We start from the raw sequence: 20,231 nt of genomic DNA, 5'->3' as shown, positions 1-20,231 counted from the left end.
TGAACCAGCAGATGGAAGACATCTCTCTCTCTCTCTCTCTCTCTTTGGGGAGTGAACCAGCAGATGGAAGACACCTCTCTCTCTCTCTCTCTCTCTCTCTCTCTCTCTGCCTCTCCTTCTCAATCTGTGTAACTCTTAAAAATAAATAAATAAATCTTTAAAAAGAAAAATAAACAATGTGGGGCCCAGCGCTGTGGCTTGGTGGGTAAAGCCTCCACCTGCAGTACCGGCATCCCATGTGGATGCTGGTTCGAGTCCTGGCTACTGCACTTCTGATACAGCTCCCTGCTAATGGCCTGGAAAGCAGTGGAAGATGGTCCAAGTCCTTGGACCCTTGCACTCATGTGGGAGACCTGGAAGAAGCTCTTGGCTTCCGCCTGGCCAAGTGCTAGCTGTTGTGGCCATCTGGTGAGTGCATCAGCAGACAGAAGATCTCTATCTCTCCCTCTGTGTTAACACCCTGACAGTCAAATAAATAAATAAATCTTTAAAAAAAAGAAAAGAAAAGCTGCAGCAGCAGTATGTACCATTCTGTTGTTAAAATAGTAGAGTTTGGGGCCAGCGCTGTGGCGCAGCGGGTTAAAGCCCAGGCCTGAAGCACCAGCATCCCAGATGAGCACCCGTTCAAGTCCCCAATCCAGCTCTCTGCTTTGGCCTGGGATAGCAGTAGAAAATAGAATGGGGCCATCAAAGAAGGAGGTACCCTTCTCCGAAGGGAGGAGAGAACTTCCACTTTGACTATAACCCTATCGGAATAAGATCAAAGTCAGCGAACTCTAAAGGCTTCCATAGCTCTGGCAACTCATGACTAGAGCCTAGGGAGATTACTGACGCCATGAACAGGAGTGTCAAATTGTTAAATCAGCAACAGGAGTCACTGTGTACTTACATCCCATGTGGGATCTGTCCCTAATGTGTTGTCTAAAGCGAAGTGATGCTATAACTAGTACTGAAACAGCATTTTTATACTTTGCGTTTCTGTGTGGGCACAAACTGATGAGGTCTTTACTAATTACATACTGAAGTGATCTTCTGTATATAAAGAGAATTGGAAATGAAAAAAAACAACCTGGTGTTAAAATGGAAATGGCATAGAAAATTAATTAATTTGAAAAAAAAATTATGTAGGATCTCTGTCTTTAATGTGCTGTACATTGCTATTTAATGCTATAATTAGTAATCCAATGTAGTTTTTTCACTTTATGTTGCTATATGGGCAAAATGCTGAAATCTTTACCTAATATATACTAAACTGATCTTCTGTATACAAAGAGAATTGAAAATGAATCTTTACATGAATGGAAGGGGAAAGGGAGCGGGAAAGGGGAGGGTTGCGGGCGGGAGGGAAGTTATGGGAGGGGGGAAGCCATTGTAACCCATAAGCTATACTTTGGAAATTTATATTCATTAAATAAAAGTTTAATAAAAAAAATAAATAAATAAAAAACCAACAAGGAATAAAAAAAAAAAAAGAAAATAGCCAAATCCTTGGGCCCCTGAACCCACTTGGGAGACCTGGAAGAAACTCTTGGCTCCTGGCTTCGGATTGGCACAGCTCTGGCCGTTGTGGCCATCTGGGGATTGAACCAACAGAAGGAAGACCCCTCTCTCTGTCTCTATCTCTCTCTGTAACTCTGTCTTTCAAATAAATAAAATAAATCTTGAAAAAAAAAAGTAAACCTTAAAAAAATAAATAAATAAAAATAAAATGGTAGAGTTAGTAGGTGTGTCTAGGCCAAACAGTGGGGCTGGACACAGGGCTGGTGGTCCTACAAGAGTGCTAAATTTTTGTTGTACATGCTTAAAAATGTAGATGGTAACGTTGAACTTAAAAGTTTGGGTGAAGATTCTCTGATCATTGAACACATCCAGGTGTACAAAGCACCCAAATGTGCCACTGTACCTACAAAACTCACAGTCAGACGAACCCATACAAGAGCTCCCAATTTTATCTTAAGATGATCCTCATTGAAAAGGAATAACAAATTGTTTCTAAATCAGAAGAGGAGGTGGCAAAGATGAAAAAGATATCCCAGAAGAAACTGAAGACACAAAACTTGTGGCTCAGGAATAAATTCAGAACAAAATAAATGCAACTTGAAAGGATAATAAATAAATTAAAAAATAAACTGATAAAATTTCCCCTTATACTCCTGCTTACTCCATCTCTTTTACCTGATTTTCTCTCAATTATTCTTTTTGGCTTATCTGCAACAGAAGCTTCCAACCATCTAAAATAAAGGTGCTTCTTTATACTACAAAATCCAAATTACTATACATCAAAAGCTTTTGTAAAATTTATCAAGATGTAGAAAGCTAATCTTAAAATGGTAAAACTGTAATTTATGATTAAAAGGGAAAAAAAAAACCAGGGCTGGCATTGTGGTATAGTTGGTAAAGCTGCCACCTGTGAAGCCAGGATCCCAGATGGGTACCAGTTTGTGTCCTGATTGCTCCCCTTCCAATCCAGCTCCCTGCTAATGGTCTGGGAAAAGCAGCAAAGAATGGCCCAAGTGTTTGAGCCCCTGCCACCCACAAGGGAGGCCCATATGGAGCTCCTGGCTCCTGGCTTTGGCTTGACACCACCAGAGCCATTGAGGCCATCTTTCACTCTGTCCATCCTTCCCTTTCTCTGACTTTCAAATAAATAAATAAATCTTAAAAAACAAATGAAAACAATGATGGAATTCAGTGAGATCAAAAAATAAAAAGGCAAAGCAAAGAGCTTAAGGAATTTCATATCCTCTAAAACAGCACTTCTCTAATATTAAAGTATAGCAGATCCATGAATCCCCCAGCACAGGTCTTTAAAATCTGAATCCTGAAAAATGACATGCATTCTTATGAGTACCTCAGGTTACAAGTACTATGTAAGTCAGGTCTGAGAAATGCTATCCTAAAGCAGGATAATTAAAAAGAGTAAATATATACTTATACATAATTACATAATGAAATAATTTTTTAAAAAATAGCAGATAAAGAATATCTTTAACAGAAAAATGGGGAAAGGACAAAAGTTCACAAAATAAATATAAATAGACAGTAAACACATGAGAAGATATTTACCTTTACTATTAACAGTAAGTATAAATATGAAATAACATATTTACCAATTAATGGGCAAAAATAATGTGAAAAACAGCATAGGAAAGGGTGTGGGAAAAAGAATATAATTAACATTTTCAAATACTTTGGGTGGGAATGTGAAAGATCATACTTTTAAAAAAATGGCTACTTATACCAAAAGCCCTTAAAATGTGTACAACTAGATCCAGCAAATCTATTTTATAATTTAGCTTAAGACAGTAAACACAGGTACATATGATTCATAACCAAACTATCAGTATAACATTTGTAAAAATAAAAAACTGGGCTAAGACGCCTCAACAGAGCCATTAGTTGGAGTTCTGGATCCTGACTTCAGATCCAGCTCTATGCTAATGTGCCTAGCAAGGCAGCAGATGATGCTCCAGTACTCCTGCACTTGCTTCCCACGTGAGAGCCCAGGATGGAGTTCCTGACTCCTAGCTTTGGCCTGGCCCAGCCTTGGCTATTGTGGGCGCTTGGGAAGAGAACTGGACAATCTCTCTCTCACTGTCTCTCTGCCTTTCAAACAAATAAATAAAAACTGGAAACAATCTAAAAGTCTACAATAAGGGTCTAGTTAAATAAATTATGGTACAGCTACATAATGGAATATTATATATAGTCACTAAGAATAATGAACAGGGGCCTATATTTATTGACAGGATAAGACAAAAATAATACAATTAGTAAAAAATTAAATTAAAAAAGTTTATAGGGGCCCACATTGTGGCACAGCAAGTAAAGCGGCCACTTGTGATGTTGGCATCCCCAATGGCCTAGCAAAACCGGTGGAGGAAGGCCAAGTGTTTGGGCCCCTGCTACCAATGTGAGAAACCCAGATGAAGCTCCTCAGCCTTGGCTGGAGAATGATCCAGTAGATAGAAGATCTCTCTAATTCTGCCTTTCAAATAAATAAATCTTTAAAAAAAAAAGTTTATAGAACATGCATCTTGTATTCCCATTTTTTTCTGAAAAAAAAAAAAGATATACATAGAATATAATAAAACTTCCAATTTTTTAAAGATGAAGTATTATAAATGCTGTATGGAATTTTATGAAAACTTACATTTTTTTTTTGTTTTTTAAATTTTATTTTGAAAGTCAGAGTTACACAGAGAGGAGAGGCAGAGAGAAAAAAAGAGAGAGAGAGAGAGTCAGAGTTACACAGAGAGAGGAGAGGCAAAGAGAAAGAAAGAGAGAGAGAGATGTCTTCTATCTGCTGGTTCACTCCCCAATTGGCTGCAACAGCCAGAGCTAGGCTGATCCAATACCAGGAGCCAGGAGCTTCCCCAGGGTCTCCCACGTGGGTGCAGGGGTCCAAGGACTTGGGTTATCTTCCACTGCTTTCCCAGGCCACAGCAGAGAGCTGGATCGTAAGTGGAGCAGCCGGGACCCAAATCAGCACCCATATGGGATGCCAGCACAAGCGGCGGCCCCACCCGCTACGCCACAGCCCCAGCCCCCATTATTTTGTATATAGCAAATTAACTACTAAATCTGTAGATGTGTACTGACTAGATGACAAGAATAAACACTAGGAGCTGGCACTGTGGCACAGTGGGTAAAGCCTCCACCTGCAGCACCAGCATCTCATATGGGTGCTGGTTCAAGTTCCAGCTACTCCACTTCTGATCCAGCTCTCTGCTATGGCCTGGGAAAGCACTGGAAGATGGCTTAAGTCCTTCAGCACCCATATGGGAGACCTGGAGGAAGCTCCTGGCTCCTGCCTTTGGATTGGCGCAGCTCTGGCTGTTGTGGCCATCTGGGGAGTGAATCAGTAGATGGAAGACCTCTCTCCCTCTCTCTGCCTCTGCCTCTCTAATAAATAAATAAATCTTTAAAAAAATAGAATAAATACTAAATGACTGGTTTATAACTACTAATTAAGCAACAAGCAGAGAGCACACTAATGCCTTACTATAGGCAGTAACAAGAAAAAAGTAATCAATTTAGAAGGAGTTAAAAATTGACTTTTTTTTCCCTATTGTTTCTCTCTCACTTGAGGACTTTATTGCCCAGAGCTTTTTTTGTTTTTTAAGATTTATTTATTCATCCATTTGAAAGGAAGAGTTACAGAGAGGCAGATGAAGAGAGTGAGATAGAGAGGTCTTCCATCCACTGGCTCACTCCCCAGATGGCCACAACGGTCGGAGTTGCACCAATCCAAAGCCAGGAGCTTCTTCGGGGTCACCCTCATGGGTGCAGGGCCTAAGGACTTGGGCCATCTTCCACAGTTTTCCCAGGCCATAGCAGAGAGCTGGATCGGAAGTGGAGCAGCCAGGACTTGAACTGGCACCCATATGGGATGCTGACACTGCAGGTGGAGGCTTTACCTGCTACACCACAGTGCTGGACCCAAAAACTGACTTTTCAACACTAAAAATAAAATAAAATCCTCTAAAACTCAATCAAATGTTACACACATTTTAAGAAACTTTTAGTATATATCCCAAATCACTCTTCTGTAACATAATATCTGCTTTTCCAGGCTCATGTGAGTGTGTCATTTTTCCTAAGGGAAGATCATCTGCGGAAAAGCTCTATGGTAAAGCTCCAGAGCTGCATAAACAAGAATCTGGACCTAAAGAAATTCTGCCAAAATACGGCAAGTCATTAAGGATGAACTAGTGTTTTTGGCATTCTTGCTGATACTATCATGTTTTACTGTAAGACCATACAGTATTTCAACTGAATGAGACCTGCTGGTCTCATTCATACATAAGTATAGTGAACAACTTCAGGGGCTAGGGGCCAGCACAGTGTGAATGCTATGGCAACAACTCTTCATGCATTATCTGTGCAAGAGGAGGCAATTCACTTCTTCATAGAATAATACAAAACATTTGGAAAATGACTTCAGATTAACCCATTAAGTTCCAAGTTTTCAATTCTGCAAATATTTCAAGGACATAATGTTTCAAAGTGACCATCAGTGCTATATTTATTGCTCAATTTAAGTCTTTATAGGAGTCCTATATGTAGGATGATGGGACACAATCGGTTAAGTCACTTGGTTAACATTCCATCAGAAAACAAAAAGGCCTAGATACTTTTAAGCTTACACATTTCCATTTTTATGAATTATAACACCAGGACTCTGATATCCCCAACTGTTATATATCACTCTTCTTCTGGTGATAAAAAGCAAAAGCCCTTAAAATAAAATCAGCTAAGTATTTGTCCAAAAGGACAGCAATAAAGGGGGGGAGATGTAACTTTGGAAGACTGTCTTCCTAAGCTGGTTACAAAGTCATGCTCAAATAATTCAGGTGGGAAAGCAGGAGGCAGCAACTGGAATGAGGAAAGCAGGCTGAATTCCAGAAGAAACAATGAGAAAAGTAGACACTAAGGACTTGTCAAGAGGGCTCTGAAACAAAAGATTATGATGAGTAATTATTCTAACATTTTCTTTATAGAAAAGTATCCATCTCATCATTCTCTGTTTAATTTAAAATTCTTGGCAATGTATAAATGCAGGTTACATATTTCCAATTCAGAAATACATCTAAAGGTTTGTCTCAAAGTAAATGCTAGACTACACAGTGGCTAGAGTGGGAAGAAAAGGGATACTCTTTGTCTTTCAGACTGACTCCTTTTTCCAAGAATACATTGCAAGGATTAATAATGACTACCTCGAAACAACTGTTTCTTCTCTCTAGGAAATTACTTTTAGACAAAATATGCAGAGTATATTCACTGCTTGAGTGTTACGATTCCTAAAGAACAAATGATGTTTGGTCTTTCGTTTCTCATATCTTGTTTACAGAATAAATTCATTCTCAGAATATTACCTCTTAGTTACCAGAAGGAACTTTATATAGCTTCATATTTAATTCATAGGTCTTAAACTCCTATTAATCTCAAAGTACATATATCTCTTTTCTTACCTTCCCTACTTCACCTCTCTAATTTTTAAAGCCCATCTAATCATCTACTAATTATAATAAATAATGTAATCTTTCAGTGTGTTGACTGATAAGGCTTAAAATAAAACAGATATTATGTTCAAAATTAAAGTGAATGGTAGGCATCAAAATTCAGTCCAGTTTACAAATTACTAAGACTAAAGAAAACAGAAGATTTTCAAAATTAACTTGAAAATAAAACTAAAATTTAAAAGACAGAAAATGACTTAAAAAAATAAGCTGGAATTCCAACCAGGCTTCCCTTTCCAATTAAAATCTGCTCATGAAAAAATATAAAGGCTCTGCTTCTTCCCCCTAACACGGTTGTATGGTCTGTGTGTTTTGACTACAGAATTATTTCAGTGAGATAAAATCCAAGGACCAGAATTTACTTTTTTAAACCCCCTGGTCCAGTTATACTCATCTCAAACTTCCTTTGCAAAGTATTCTTTGTATCCACCAAATTGTCTATAGTTCTTACATGATGAATTAGAAAGCAAAGAGAAAATTCATATTTGATACAATAGTTAAAACTCTTACCTAGCCAGTGAATAGCTGTTACTCTTCAGATATGTATTCCTAACCTTAGAGAGATACTACTACTGAAAACTTCATTTCTTTCCTCCAGACCCTGCTACAAATATTTTCCCTCAACCTGCACTGGATAATGTCTCCAGCAAGTATTTCTGAAATCTTTGTCTATCTTTTTGTGCACTGCTGTGGCTTTTAAGCAGACATACTTCTAGAGTTTGGGGGAGAGATGGGGGGTAGGACAAAAAACTTTGGGGCCAAAATCTCTCTCCTTTGTGAAAGAAGGTAAAGACGCATTGAGAACGGTCTCCTATCACCTGTCTCCTTATTAAGATAAAGTCAATGGCAGCCTAACATTAACCAACTAATATGCTTACAAGTTTTGCAGTCTAAAATGTTAGCATTTTACTACAAACTAATATGAAATGTAAGTTGGGTAGATAGTTTATCCTTAGGTCAAGTGGGAAACAGACAACTTATTGTGAACAAAAACACTCCAGTTTCCTTCAGTGATAAAGCTTTCACATTATACTATACAAAGAAAGAATGTGCACTTTGCTATTAAATTCCCTTCAATTCTCTCTACTTCAAATATCTCAATTATGAAACTCCTAAGAAAAATCCACCTTCATGCTCAAAGTACAAATAAAGCTCAATGAAATATAGTAGCTAAGATGAGGAATGCCTTAAAAAAAAAAAGCTTAGTCCCTTTTTCCCTTTTTGTCCTTTTATTAATGAGACACCATTACAGATTTAGAAGAGAGATGAAGATGGAGAATATTAGTAGCAGATAAGGAAAAAAAGGAGGAGGAAAGATAGGATAAAATGGTAGGTTTTATCAACAATTTATTTCCCTAATAGTTTCAAAGCATTTGGAAGGTGAATACTCACATGGGGCAACATGATAAGAGAAGAAAGGGCTGCCTGTTAATTACATACTCTCTTCGGCTCTATCCTTCCCTGAACTGCCTGATCTCCGAGGCTCAACCCCTCCAAACTCACCCAGTGACGCTTGTACACATCTTTCCTAGGCTCCCTTATTCTGAATCTGTTTATCTTTATATCGTGATTTATTAGCTCAAGTAAATGTGTTTTGGGTTTTTTCTTGGGGGTGGGGTGGGGAGATACTGCTGATTTGTTTAAAAGTAAAGATCCTGTTATCTTCAGGGTAACTGCTTCTTCACAACAGAACTAAGGATTTATCTGTTCCTTTTCCAGCCCCTAATACAAAACAAAACAAAAACCCAGCTACCAGCAAACCACCGAAGGCTAAAAGAAAGCTGAGGAGGGAGGGTGGTTACATCCTCAATGTCAGTCAGGTCTTTGTTTCCTTGCTCTTATGTTATTGGCTTTGCAGAGTAACCCAATTCCCATTAATAAATATTCCAGGTCTAGCAGAACTACTTTTCTAAAACATGATTTTGTTTGAATTCTTTTACAGCGCACTTACTGATGTGGCTGGTCTGCTCTGCTGCTCCATCTATCAAAATTGAAAAGGGAACCAAAATTGAAATTTTCATTTCACACCGAGCAAAAAGACTGTACCTCTTTTATGGGATAGGTATCTTTCAACTTTTAAGTCCACTCCTCTGCCTAAATGAATGGCATACACTTTTGTTCTAAAAAAAAAAAAAAAAGCCATCTTTCTCTTAGAGGAGAGGCACCTAACTCTAAGACTCCTAAGATGCAGAGAGCCTCCAGAAAGATGTTTACATTTCTTGAAAAGACACAAGACGAGTTAACCTTGCCAGATCTCAGAACAGCGCCTTTATTTCAGAAGCCATCTATTGCTGATCCAACGAAACCCACCCCGTGGGAAACACGGCCACCATATAGGGGGCAGCCGGAGCAGGCACAGGGGACGCAGCAACAGACTTTGCAAACGGACGAGCTGCAGGGGACAACTTTTGGGCACCGGACGGGAAAGGTCGGCCCGATGCCAACACGGGTCTCTGCCGGGGGCGACTCTCGCCGCACGTCTGGGGCTGCGCGGGAGCCCCGGGTGCATTGTCCTCCCACTTACGCCCCCGCGACGCCGGGCGCAGGAGCGGCTCGGGCCGGGCCCCTGCCCTCCCCACGCAGGGTCTGGGTCGCGAGGGAGGAGGACGCGGCGGGCCACACTCGCACAGGTTGCCCAGCGCAGGCTCAGGACCGACGGGGTTAACCGTCTCCCAGGGCACCTCCCCACCTTAGCTCCCAGCCCCAAACTCGGCGGCCCCGACCCCCGAAGCCCCCCACCTGGGGCCCGGGCCCGCTCCCGAGAAGCCCCTCAGACAACCGCCACAGCCCAGCGCCCAAGGCTTTTGTTTTGGCCGCGACGAAAAGAACGATCCCTGAGGAGGAGGTGCCTACTGCCTCCGCCGCTGGCGGCGGCGGCGGCGGCTCCTCCGCGCAGGGTTAGGCGAAGCGGCGGGCAGCCGCGGCGGCGGCGGCTCATTCGCCACACTCACCGCTTCCTTTCCCGCCCAGCCGGTCCGGGGGAACGCACGCCTCGGGGCTCACCTCAGACCTCGGCGCCCGGCTCCAAGGTGGGGGGATGCAGCGCCGGCCGCGCGTCCCTGAGGTACCCGGAGCGGCCGAGGACCGCTTGCGCGCGCTTGGGAGCGACGCGACCGCGAGCTTTCGCGAGCGCCAGGGTGCGCGGCTCGGGGAGCGAGTGCGCGCGCACGCACGGCGCAGGCGCACAGCGCCCACTGGGGGCCGGCGCTCCCATTTTGAGCCTGGCTGTTCGGTGCCCGCCCAGCGCGCTTCGTTGTTGGCTTCCTCGCGCCGTGGGTGACGACGCCTTGAGCTGCCAGGCACCTGCGTGGTCGTTCCCGTTTCTGGAGGCGTTCGTCCGAAATGCACTCGACCATTCTTGCAAAGCACTCCCTTCTCTTGCTGCGACAGCGCGGCGACAGACAGCCACGGCAGCCTGCGAGGCTGTTCTTGCAAGATCACCGAGAAGTCTGATCCCAGGACCCCGGGGGTGGGGAGTGGTCTGGGGCAGGCTCTGGGGCTGACACCGGGGCTGAGGGTGAGCTTCAGGCAGGTGGCGGCCCGCGCTCTGGCGTATTGCAGAGCAGCCGGGAGCGAGAGGCTCGCCCAGCAGTAGTTTACATCCTCAGAACCTCAGGGAGCAGGTGGGGCTTGTGGTTCCTGGGGGCCTGCTCCATCTTTGGCGCCTTAGGAAACGTCTCCCTGTCTCTCTCTTTATATATATATACAGACATATATATATTATATATATAGGAACTATCGGAAAGCTGAAATAATCCTCAGAGATCATCTAAATCGAACGTCTCATCTTTCAGACAAGGAGAAAAGCATGCCAAGAAAGGTTGTTTGACTTGCCCAACGCCACGCCGAGTTTTAAAAGACAGTCCGGATTCATTCAAAGGCACGACTGTTTTTCTTTTTACTGCCCCGTTTTAACTGTCCTTTCTCTCGTGGGTAGCACACAGGGCTTAAAGTAATGCAACATTGTGAACGTACTTAATACTACTGAATTGCACACCTAGTGAAAATGGTTACAACCCGGAGCCGGCCCGCTAGAAGGAAAAACAAAACGAAAAGATGATAAATTCTGTATTGTGGGTATTTTATACGATTTTTAGAAGATGCCCAATAAATGCCCATATAGAAGAGTATTGAGATGATAGTTTCTGTTTTCTTTTTTTAAAAGATTAATTTATTTATTTTGAAAGCGTTAGAAAGAGGGAGAAACAGAGAGGGATCTTCTGTTTGCTGCTTAACTCCCCAAATGGCCAAAACAGAGAAGCTGGGCCACTCTGAAGCCAGGAGCCAGGAGCTTCTTCCCGGTCTCCCACTTGGGTAGCAGGGGTTCAGGCACTTGAGCCATCTTCCACGGCTCTTCCCAGGCCATGGTGGGGGAGGGGGGTGTACTGGACGGGAAATGGAGCAGCCGGGGACATGAATGAGTACCCATATGGGATGCTGGCATTGCGGGGGGGTGGCTTTCCCGGTTGCTCTCCAAGACTATACAGTTTCATATAAGAAGCTGAGCTACAGGGCCGGCATTGCTGTGTAGCAGGTTAAACTGCTACCTGGAAAGACACGGGTTGGACTCCCAGCTGCTCCACTTCAGATTCAGCTTCCTGCTAATGTGCCTGGGAAAGCAGCAGAAGATGGTCCATGGTTTTCGGGCTCCTGCACCCACAGTGGAGACCTTGATGTAATTCCAGGTTCCTGGCTTCCTCCTGGCCCAGCCCTGGCAGTTGGGGCCATTTGGAAATGGGAGCTCTTTCTCTCTATCTCCGCCTTTCAAATTTAAAAAAAAAAAAAAAAAAAAAAAGGTGAGCTATGTTAGCAAGCACAGAAAATGATACCTGAAATGACAGTTCCAATTTCCCTAATAAGTAAATACTTGAGCATTAACAACCTTTTTAAAAAGTACCGCTGATTCTTAGGCTGATTCTAGGAGAGTCAGTGTATCCTGTGGAACCCATGGTACCTCTACTGAGGATGAGCGAGGAGACAAGTAGTATGGGGAAGAGCTGCCTCCTTTATGTATTTACTGCTCTTGTGTAGCCTAAGGGACCTGTGGAGAGGGGCTGCTGTGTACATGTTTACTTAATTTGCACACCACCATGTAAACACTGCCAGGCAAAAGCCACAGCTCATATCACAAGATGGAAACCATGTAGAAATGGGAGTGTCAACACGACTAAAACTCAGAACACAACATTCCAACATTCCAACTACAAGATCTACAAATGATGAGGACTTTCTAAATAAAAACCTAGCAATACTAAACATTATAAAGACAAACATGTATATCTTTTTAAAAGGCATTAAAAATGTACCAGAAGTCTACACACCAATTTTGTGCCAATGACTGCCTTTAGGAAGGCAGGGAAAATGAGGGCTGGGAAGTATATATACCAAAGAGACCTCTACTGAACAAAATTTGACCCTTTAAAAAAATTGTGGCGACTCACCCGCACTGCTTATAAAAGTCTTTAAATGTTTATTTGTGTTTAAAATGTCCCACTTAAAAGTAATGTGGAAGTATCACAGCCTCTGAGCTGTGTAAATGTGCTCACTAAACACAGTGGGAACGGCGTGACACTCCCTGGTGGGAACAGCAGTCAGAGGTGCAAGATGAGAGGAGGTACAGAAGGTGCTGGTTGAGAGCAGAGACAGAAGGGACCTTCTTTTCAGGGATAAAAACATTCAAGTCCAATAAGCATAAGTGAGATCCTCTCTATGATCCCATCTCTCTTTCCTTCCAGGATGTAACCACCAATAGAAGGATTTAATGAGCTCGAACTTCACAGAAAGCACAGCACTCCCGACAAGGTGAAAACCAGCTCCTTTCTGGATGAACCCGTTTTGAAACCATAAATGTTAACTGGTAATGCATGGTAATTTAGTATTACATCTGTATACCCCAGGCCACCCCCTCAAGCCCCAAAGGCATTGTTGATTCATTTACATATTACCTGGTCACGTGGAAAAACCACTAGGCTGAAATTCGAGACAACCTAAGTTCCAATTTCAGTTTGGCCACTTACTGATCCTTTGTTAAGGAAAGCAGCAACCTCTTTTCTTTTTCAAATGTGAGAAACACAAATGCTTCCTATTTGAAAACCAAGTGACAGAAAACAAACACAGGGTTTGTACATTTGTTTAAGTCTTTTTTTTTTTTCCTTTTCTTTTCTTTTTCTTTCTTTCTTTCTTTCTTTCTTTTTTTTTTTTTTTTTGATTGTTGTTTTCTTAACTGGTGCCCATAAGAATTGCTTTACATGGACCAAACAACTAAGAAGTTGTGTTGTGGAATTTTGAACTGTTGGCATACTCCAGCACCTGTTTGTAGTTTTCTCACAGCTGTCAGGACGGTGAGCTTTCCGGTAATTAATTATCCTTGCATTTTCCAGTCTTCCTCATTGGACTTTTTCTTTCTTGTATGCTCACTCTGCTCATTATTACCAGCTGGGCATTCAATGCCGTTCATTAATTAGACTGGATTTAAAGCATTCCCAAATTTAGAATGATTCTTAATAGGGCATGCCATCTGCTGGTTCCCTGCTATTATCTATCAGCCTGATTCATGAACCAAGACATTGAAATTCCCGTTGAAGCATTTGTGTTTGTGTTGGGCAATTTCCTAACATCCTTCCACTTCCTGTTGCAGGTGCTATTCTTTCGGTGAACCCAGTCGTGAATTCTGAATCCTCCAACCCTTTTACCTGTTGGCCATTCCTAATACCTGGCGAAGTGGAGTCTCCATTTCGGAGCTCCGGAGTGACCAGAACAAGATAACTGGGCATGCTCAGTAGGTACGGGCCGATTTGGAACACAACGATGGCTTGAATGAAGGTTTGCAACGCTGCTCGATTTTAGGATTGGATACATAATCATCCTAGCAATACGTCCGATCCTGCAGTCCCTCTCACACTGTTGGCGCCCACGCTTCTTAATTTTATCCTGTGCCTAATTTGGAGCCAGCCCTCCTGGATCTCCTGGCCAATCAGGAGACCACACATTGTCGCCTAAGAGACTCTGGATGGCAGCGACAGGATTTACAAATAGTGATTGGACTCCTGGAAGCTGGGAGGGGTCTGGAAGGAGTTAAAGAGAAAGCTGACCTAGTGCAACTATGGCAACAGCAGCACCAGAGGCTTGAAGAGGAAGACGAGCTGAAAGAGGTGAGAGCAGTAAGCAGTGCATGAAAAGATGGAGATTGTATGTGGAGAGCTCCTGGGCCTCCCACAAGCCTTGTCACTGGTATTGGTATTTTGTTCTCTCATTTCAGCTGCTGTTCAAGTGTGAAATGCTTTGTACTTGCGAAATTAAAAACCAACAAATAATTGTGTGCATATCTATCAAGCACAAGTTATTTGCATTATATTATAGTTCTTGTTTGTTTTTGACTAGTGGGATATAAGATGAGTTTGTAGTTAAACCTACCTATAATCCTATTTCCTGATAATTTCCTGGTAATATTTGAGATACCCTTGTCTGATGACATTACTGTGTACAGTGAGTGGACTGTGTGTTAGCAAAGAAACTAAATCCTATTCTGCTCTGTAAACTCCAAATAAAAATCTGATAATTCACAATGTTCTGAATTTCACTATACATGTCTACCAGTTTTAATTCTTTTATTTATTTATTTATTTATTTGAGAGGTAGAGTTACACACAGTGAGAGACAGAGAGAAAGGTCCTTTCTCTGTTGGTTCACCCCAAAAATGGCCAGAGCTACGCTGATAGGAAGCCAGGAGCCAGGAGCCTCTTTCCAGTTTTCCATGTGGGTGCAGGGGCCCAAGGACCTGGGCCATCTTCCACTGCTTTCCCCAGGCCATAGCAGAGAGCTGGACTGGAAGAGGAGCAGCTAGGACCAGAATTGGCGCCCATATGGGATGCCAGCACCACAGGTGGAGGATTAACCTACTGCGCCATGGTGCCAGCCCCCCAGTTTTAATTCTTAAACTTCTTCCCTCTCCAGTGTTGTAGTCATTGCTCTCATTCATTTCACAAATATTTATTGAGTATCGATTATGTACCACTGTGATTAGGATTCAAGTGAGCATCCAAAAACCACCTAAGCAAAGAGTTTTGTGCCATATTCTTGGAATGGCCAGGAATTCAGTGTTTCTGGGCTGAAGTGAAGGGAGAGTCGGGGATGAGGCTGAAAAAGCAGGCAGTGATAAAAATCAAAGTGGACGTAGACTTCCCCACTAAGGAGTCTGGATTCTGTACCCATCAGAGGTTTTTGAGCTGAAAAATGACATAATCACTTTGTCTTAAAAAATCCCTAACAGTAGACTGTGAACTCCAGTAAAGACTCTGTACCCCTAACACAGGCCCTGTAGGTCCTTAATAAGGTTGTGGAACAATAGTGATAGTCTGAAGAATGGCTTAGAAATGAGGTTGGAAGTGTGTGGACACCAGAATTTTACCAGAGGACTCACCCTTGCTGTTGAACCTGAAACTAGTACCATACCTTGGGGACTAGGGACATAGGCTTTCTGTCTATTTTATCCCAATAAAAGTCAATGATGGGTATTCAAGGGCAGTCATTCCAAAGAAAAGAAGTCACGAAAAGCATCAGGAAGACTTATTTGTGGAAGAAATGGAAGACCACTTGGTTTGTCTTGTTAACAGAAGGGGGACAATTATTTTTTGTATATGTTATATGAAAGTTCTTTCTTTCTTTTTTTTTTTTTTTTTTTTGACAGGCAGAGTGGACAGTGAGAGAGAGACAGAGAAAAAGGTCTTCCTTTGCCATTGGTTCACCCTCCAAATGGCCGGCGCGCTGCGGATCCGAAGGCAGGAGCCAGGTGCTTCTCCTGGTCTCCCATGCGGGTGCAGGGCCCAAGCACTTGGGCCATCCTCCGCTGCACTCCCGGGCCATAGCAGAGAGCTGGCCTGGAAGAGGGGCAACCGGGGCAGAATCCAGCGTCCCGACTGGGACTAGAACCCGGTGTGCCGGCGCCGCAAGGTGGAGGATTAGCCTATTGAGCCGCGGTGCCGGCTGAAAGTTATTTCTTTTTATTAGTAGTAGTGGTCTATACTGTGAACGTGTGTTGTGTATGTTAGTATACACACTGCCCACCTTCTGGAATGGAGAGAGAAGGAATAAATCGTGAAAGGATAATTAACAGGAGATCAGGTAGCAGTCTCACTGGCCTGCCTCTGCAGCACCCTGTCACCAAGAGGGCTGCTTTTAGTGGCTTGGCCTACCTCTTGAAAGCTACACCTTCATCAAATTGATTCTGAGGAAAAAAGCTTAATCCAAGTGATTTCTAGCTCAGATGAACCAGTGCACGCTTTTAGGGCATCATCTAGAAAAGGCACCTTGTCCCAATTCAAAAATTGCACCTGGAATCAGTCAGACCACTTCCGGCACAACCCGGGACTAGAGAGAGACTTTCTCAGCTTAGAGCAGGGGCGTTTACTCTATGGTAAGCAAAATTTTATGTTCTTGGGCCGGCACCAATCCTCCGCCTAGTGGCACCGGCACACCGGGTTCTAGTCCCGGTTGGGGCTCCGGATTCTGTCCCAGTTGCCCCTCTTCCAGGCCAGCTCTCTGAAATGGCCAGGGAGTGCAGTGGAGGATGGCCCAAGTGCTTGGGCCCTGCACCCCATGGGAGACCAGGATAAGCACCTGGCTCCTGCCTTCGAATCAGCGCAGTGCGCCGGCCACAGCGCTTCGGCCGCGGCGGCCACTGGAGGGTGAACCAACGGCAAAGGAAGACCTTTCTCTCTGTCTCTCTCTCTCACTGTCCACTCTGCCTGTTTAAAAAAAAAAAAAAAGTATATGTTCTTGAGCATTTTTCTAGGGAGAGGATTCATAGCTTTCATCATATTCTCAATGAGCTTTATGACCTCCAAATAAGGATTAAAAACAGTTGGCTAAAAGAGAAGGGAAAAACTTAAAAGTAAATAACAACAACAACAACAATATATATACGTATATTTATATATATAGTTTTTACCTGGGCTCATCTAGACTCCCTGACAATGCTTTATATCTGTAATATGCCTGCTCACATCTACTTTTGTCATGAGCTACCAACTGAGAATACTGTGATGAAACAATTTCTTTTGTTGATGAAGAAGACTTTTGATGAAACAAAGTCCTTTGTAACTGAGCTAAACATGTGATGACTAAGATAATTAGCTGTCCATTTTGGACAAGAAAAGATGTGTCTAAGGGATGATGTAGCAGGGACAGTGGAGACTTCTTGGAGGCACAAATGCTACTTTGATGATCTCATCTGTAAAGTAAGAATAAGCCATGGTCAGTCCAAGTAACCTCACTTGGTCTCGTGACCACCTCTTGGCTAGGGAAAGGGAGGCCATCTTGATGAACCAATAAGGGAGAAGTAATTTCTCATGAGGAATAAAGCAGTTTCATCAAGAATTGCAATGGCATCTCTATGACTTTCAGAAGATGCAGGGTCAGACCTTGAGCAACCATAAAAGATAACAGCAAACAACAACGTTCGAACCTGCAGGAGGTGGGAGAGGAGAAGATGACTTGAGGCAGCTCTCAAAGCAGTGTTCAAGCAGAGACCTTCCTTATCATACAAAGATAAAATACAGACCTACTACTCAGGATGTCCTCCAGAGATTTGTAGTAGTGTCTTCAGGAAAGAGTTGAAAGAGGGAGAGAGAGCTGCTGCAAGCAAGAAAAATAGGGACCATGCAACCCGAGAACATACAACCTTCTCTTCAGTGGCAAAGAAGCCACTGGGTCTAGATTCCTGTTGCCAACCTCTATGGAAATGATCCTGTAACAGATGAGGAAGATGGAGATATTGAAGACAATGATGATTATGACACTGCAGCTCTTCTTGCATAACTAGAAAAAAAACATTGTAAAAGAACTGAAGTTTGGCCGGCGCCACGGCTCACTAGGCTAATCCTCCACCTGCAGCGCTGGCACCCCAGGTTCTAGTCCCGGTTGGGGCAACGGATTCTGTCCTGGTTGCTCCTCTTCCAGTCCAGCTCTCTGCTGTGGCCTGGGAAGGCAGTGGAGGATGGCCCAAGTGCTTGGGCCCTGCATCCCATGGGAGACCAGGAGGAAGCACCTGGCTCCTGGCTTTGGATTGGCACAGTGCGCCGGCCATAGTGGCCATTGGGGGGTGAACCAACGGAAGGAAGACATTTCTCTCTGTTTCTCTCTCTCACTGTCCACTCTGCCTGTCAAAAAAAAAAAAAAAAAAAAAAAAAAGGACTGTAAGATGTTAAGGATCCTTTTGACTTGGGTAGTCTTTTTTCTTTCCAGTCATCTAAATTGTGTGTAGGCTTCCCTAATTTTAAATTATAATATATCTTTTCCTTGATTGATAATTTGATAATGGGCTCAGGAATAGATTTAACCCAATTTCTGTTCTCTGACAATTTCCAGTCATGTTTTCTTTTCAGTATGGGAAAAGGAAATCTGCTTGTAATAAATATTTTAATCTAAAATTTTTTTAAAAAGTGCTTTCATCAACAGGAGGACTGCATACTAGACAACTAAAAACAGAAACTTTCCCTCAACAAATTCAAATTTGCCATCTAAAGCCTTAAATTTGTTCATCACATCATTCTACTTCCTAAGTATGATATGGGGCTGGAATTCTTTACTTACATGTTGGAAGGTTAAGAAGGGAGGGGCCATATTATTAATATCACAAGGTACAAGAACAAAGAATCATATTGTATGGTGATAGTAAAATCTAAAATATTTCTCTTTCTAGTCAATATGGTACATCTAGCTGGGCTTATTCTAGACTTCCACCCATGCTCCAGTGAAAGTGGAGTTAAACTGACATGGGCTGATTCCCAGTTCTGACACTTGCTCTCTCTATATCCCTGGGCAGAGGATGTAACAGCAGTAAACTCCATTTTCTCCATCCATAAAATGAGCTAAAACCACCACCTCTTTAGTTCACTGAGACTTTTATTGAACATGTACATAAATTATTGACACAAAGGTACCTGCAATAAATGTTCTTCCCCTCATTCCTTCTCCCAAAATGCTAAAAATATGTATTAGTATTTTTAATATTCTAAAAATTATATCATTCCTTTCTTCTGATAGGTACAGTCTTTCTTATGAAAGAATACCTGGTTATTTCGTGATGGCATTAGTACCTCTAAAAAGCATAGAGAGCTCCAAAATGCAGACAAAGATGAGTACTTGGACACCCCTGAACCATCAGCTTTTGAATGACCAGGTAAGCTTTATCAGTTGGATCCATGCCTTAAAGAAAAGAATGTTAAAATTTTGTTTATCAAAATGTGAACAGAAATTGTTTGAGATTGTGTAATGGATGAAAACAGAAAAAATGAAAAATTATTTTAAATCTTTCAATGAGCCCTTGCTGTGGGGGCAAGGCTGGCGACCCTGCCTAATAAGAAAATATCTCAGATTTGTTCATTTCTCCACTGTCACCAACCCTCTTTATCACCCCTGTTGTTTTTTTCTTTCCATCGCTGGTTCTCTGGAACCACCAGGACTGAGAGAGGAGGAAGATGGTCTGCAAGGACTTCTCAGAAAGCAGATTTTCTCGCTAGAGTTAAGGTCACTGGGTAATGCTGCACATTTAATCTAATACATAGCATGAATCAATCTCAGCTAATTTCCCACAGTATTCAGGTTCTACTGAGCAGTTTATTTCTCACCGGCATTCTGGGGAGGCACTAGCAGAACACACCAAAGGATTGCAGTGGGTTGCTGGGCTGTGGGATTGACTCTGAAGATTTTTATTAAGCAGGAAAACTGAAGGACAGGATTTAGACTTGCAACAGGTCTGCAGGCTCTTACTTTGAATTCTTGTGTGCTGGTTGGCAGTAAAATCTAATCAGTATGTGTAAAGATGACCTACACACCAGTTCTTTCCTCGCTCGTCTACACCAGTTCCTCCCCCTGGTGAAAGGCACCACTTTACACTAAGTCGTTCAAGCCAGAAATCTTCATTCTCCCTGTCAGGTCTGGGATTTGATTTTCTCCTGTTTATAAGCTGATAGATTAACCTATTACTTGAAGAGAAGACAATACTGTTTCGCAGTAAAAGACACAAGGTTCTTGGTCCAAAGACAAAGAACTTGGCCAGCGCCGCAGCTCACTAGGCTAATCCTCTGCCTTGCGGCGCCGGCACACCAGGTTCTAGTCCCGGTCAGGGCGCCGGATTCTGTCCCGGTTGCCCCTCTTCCAGGCCAGCTCTCTGCTGTGGCCTGGGAAGGCAGTGGAGGATGGCCCAAGTGC

General features: G+C 42.9%; 2 protein-coding genes across 3 annotated transcripts in view; one reads left to right on the top strand and one right to left on the bottom strand.

The window, feature by feature from the left end:
- FZD3 (frizzled class receptor 3) overlaps positions 1-10,134 on the bottom strand; it is a 91,508-nt gene extending 81,374 nt beyond the window's left edge. Inside the window, exon 1 of one of the 2 annotated variants that reach the window (XM_062213471.1) lies at positions 9,974-10,134. The gene's annotated coding sequence lies outside the window, so the exon portion shown is untranslated. The remainder of the gene's footprint in view (positions 1-9,973) is intronic. The other variant, XM_062213470.1, reaches the window with a different exon arrangement.
- A 5,018-nt stretch (positions 10,135-15,152) lies between these two features.
- Positions 15,153-20,231, top strand: part of FBXO16 (F-box protein 16) — a 66,788-nt gene continuing 61,709 nt past the window's right edge. Inside the window, 2 exon segments of the mRNA XM_062213160.1 lie at positions 15,153-15,238; positions 19,065-19,200. Of these exon segments, the coding sequence (XP_062069144.1) occupies positions 15,153-15,238; positions 19,065-19,200 (222 nt within the window).

This window comes from Lepus europaeus, chromosome 16, assembly GCF_033115175.1.
Source record: "Lepus europaeus isolate LE1 chromosome 16, mLepTim1.pri, whole genome shotgun sequence".
NCBI classification, from domain to species: Eukaryota; Metazoa; Chordata; class Mammalia; order Lagomorpha; family Leporidae; genus Lepus; species Lepus europaeus.
The sequence above is the reverse complement of the archived record's forward strand: the minus strand, read 5'-3'. Positions and strand labels throughout refer to the sequence as shown.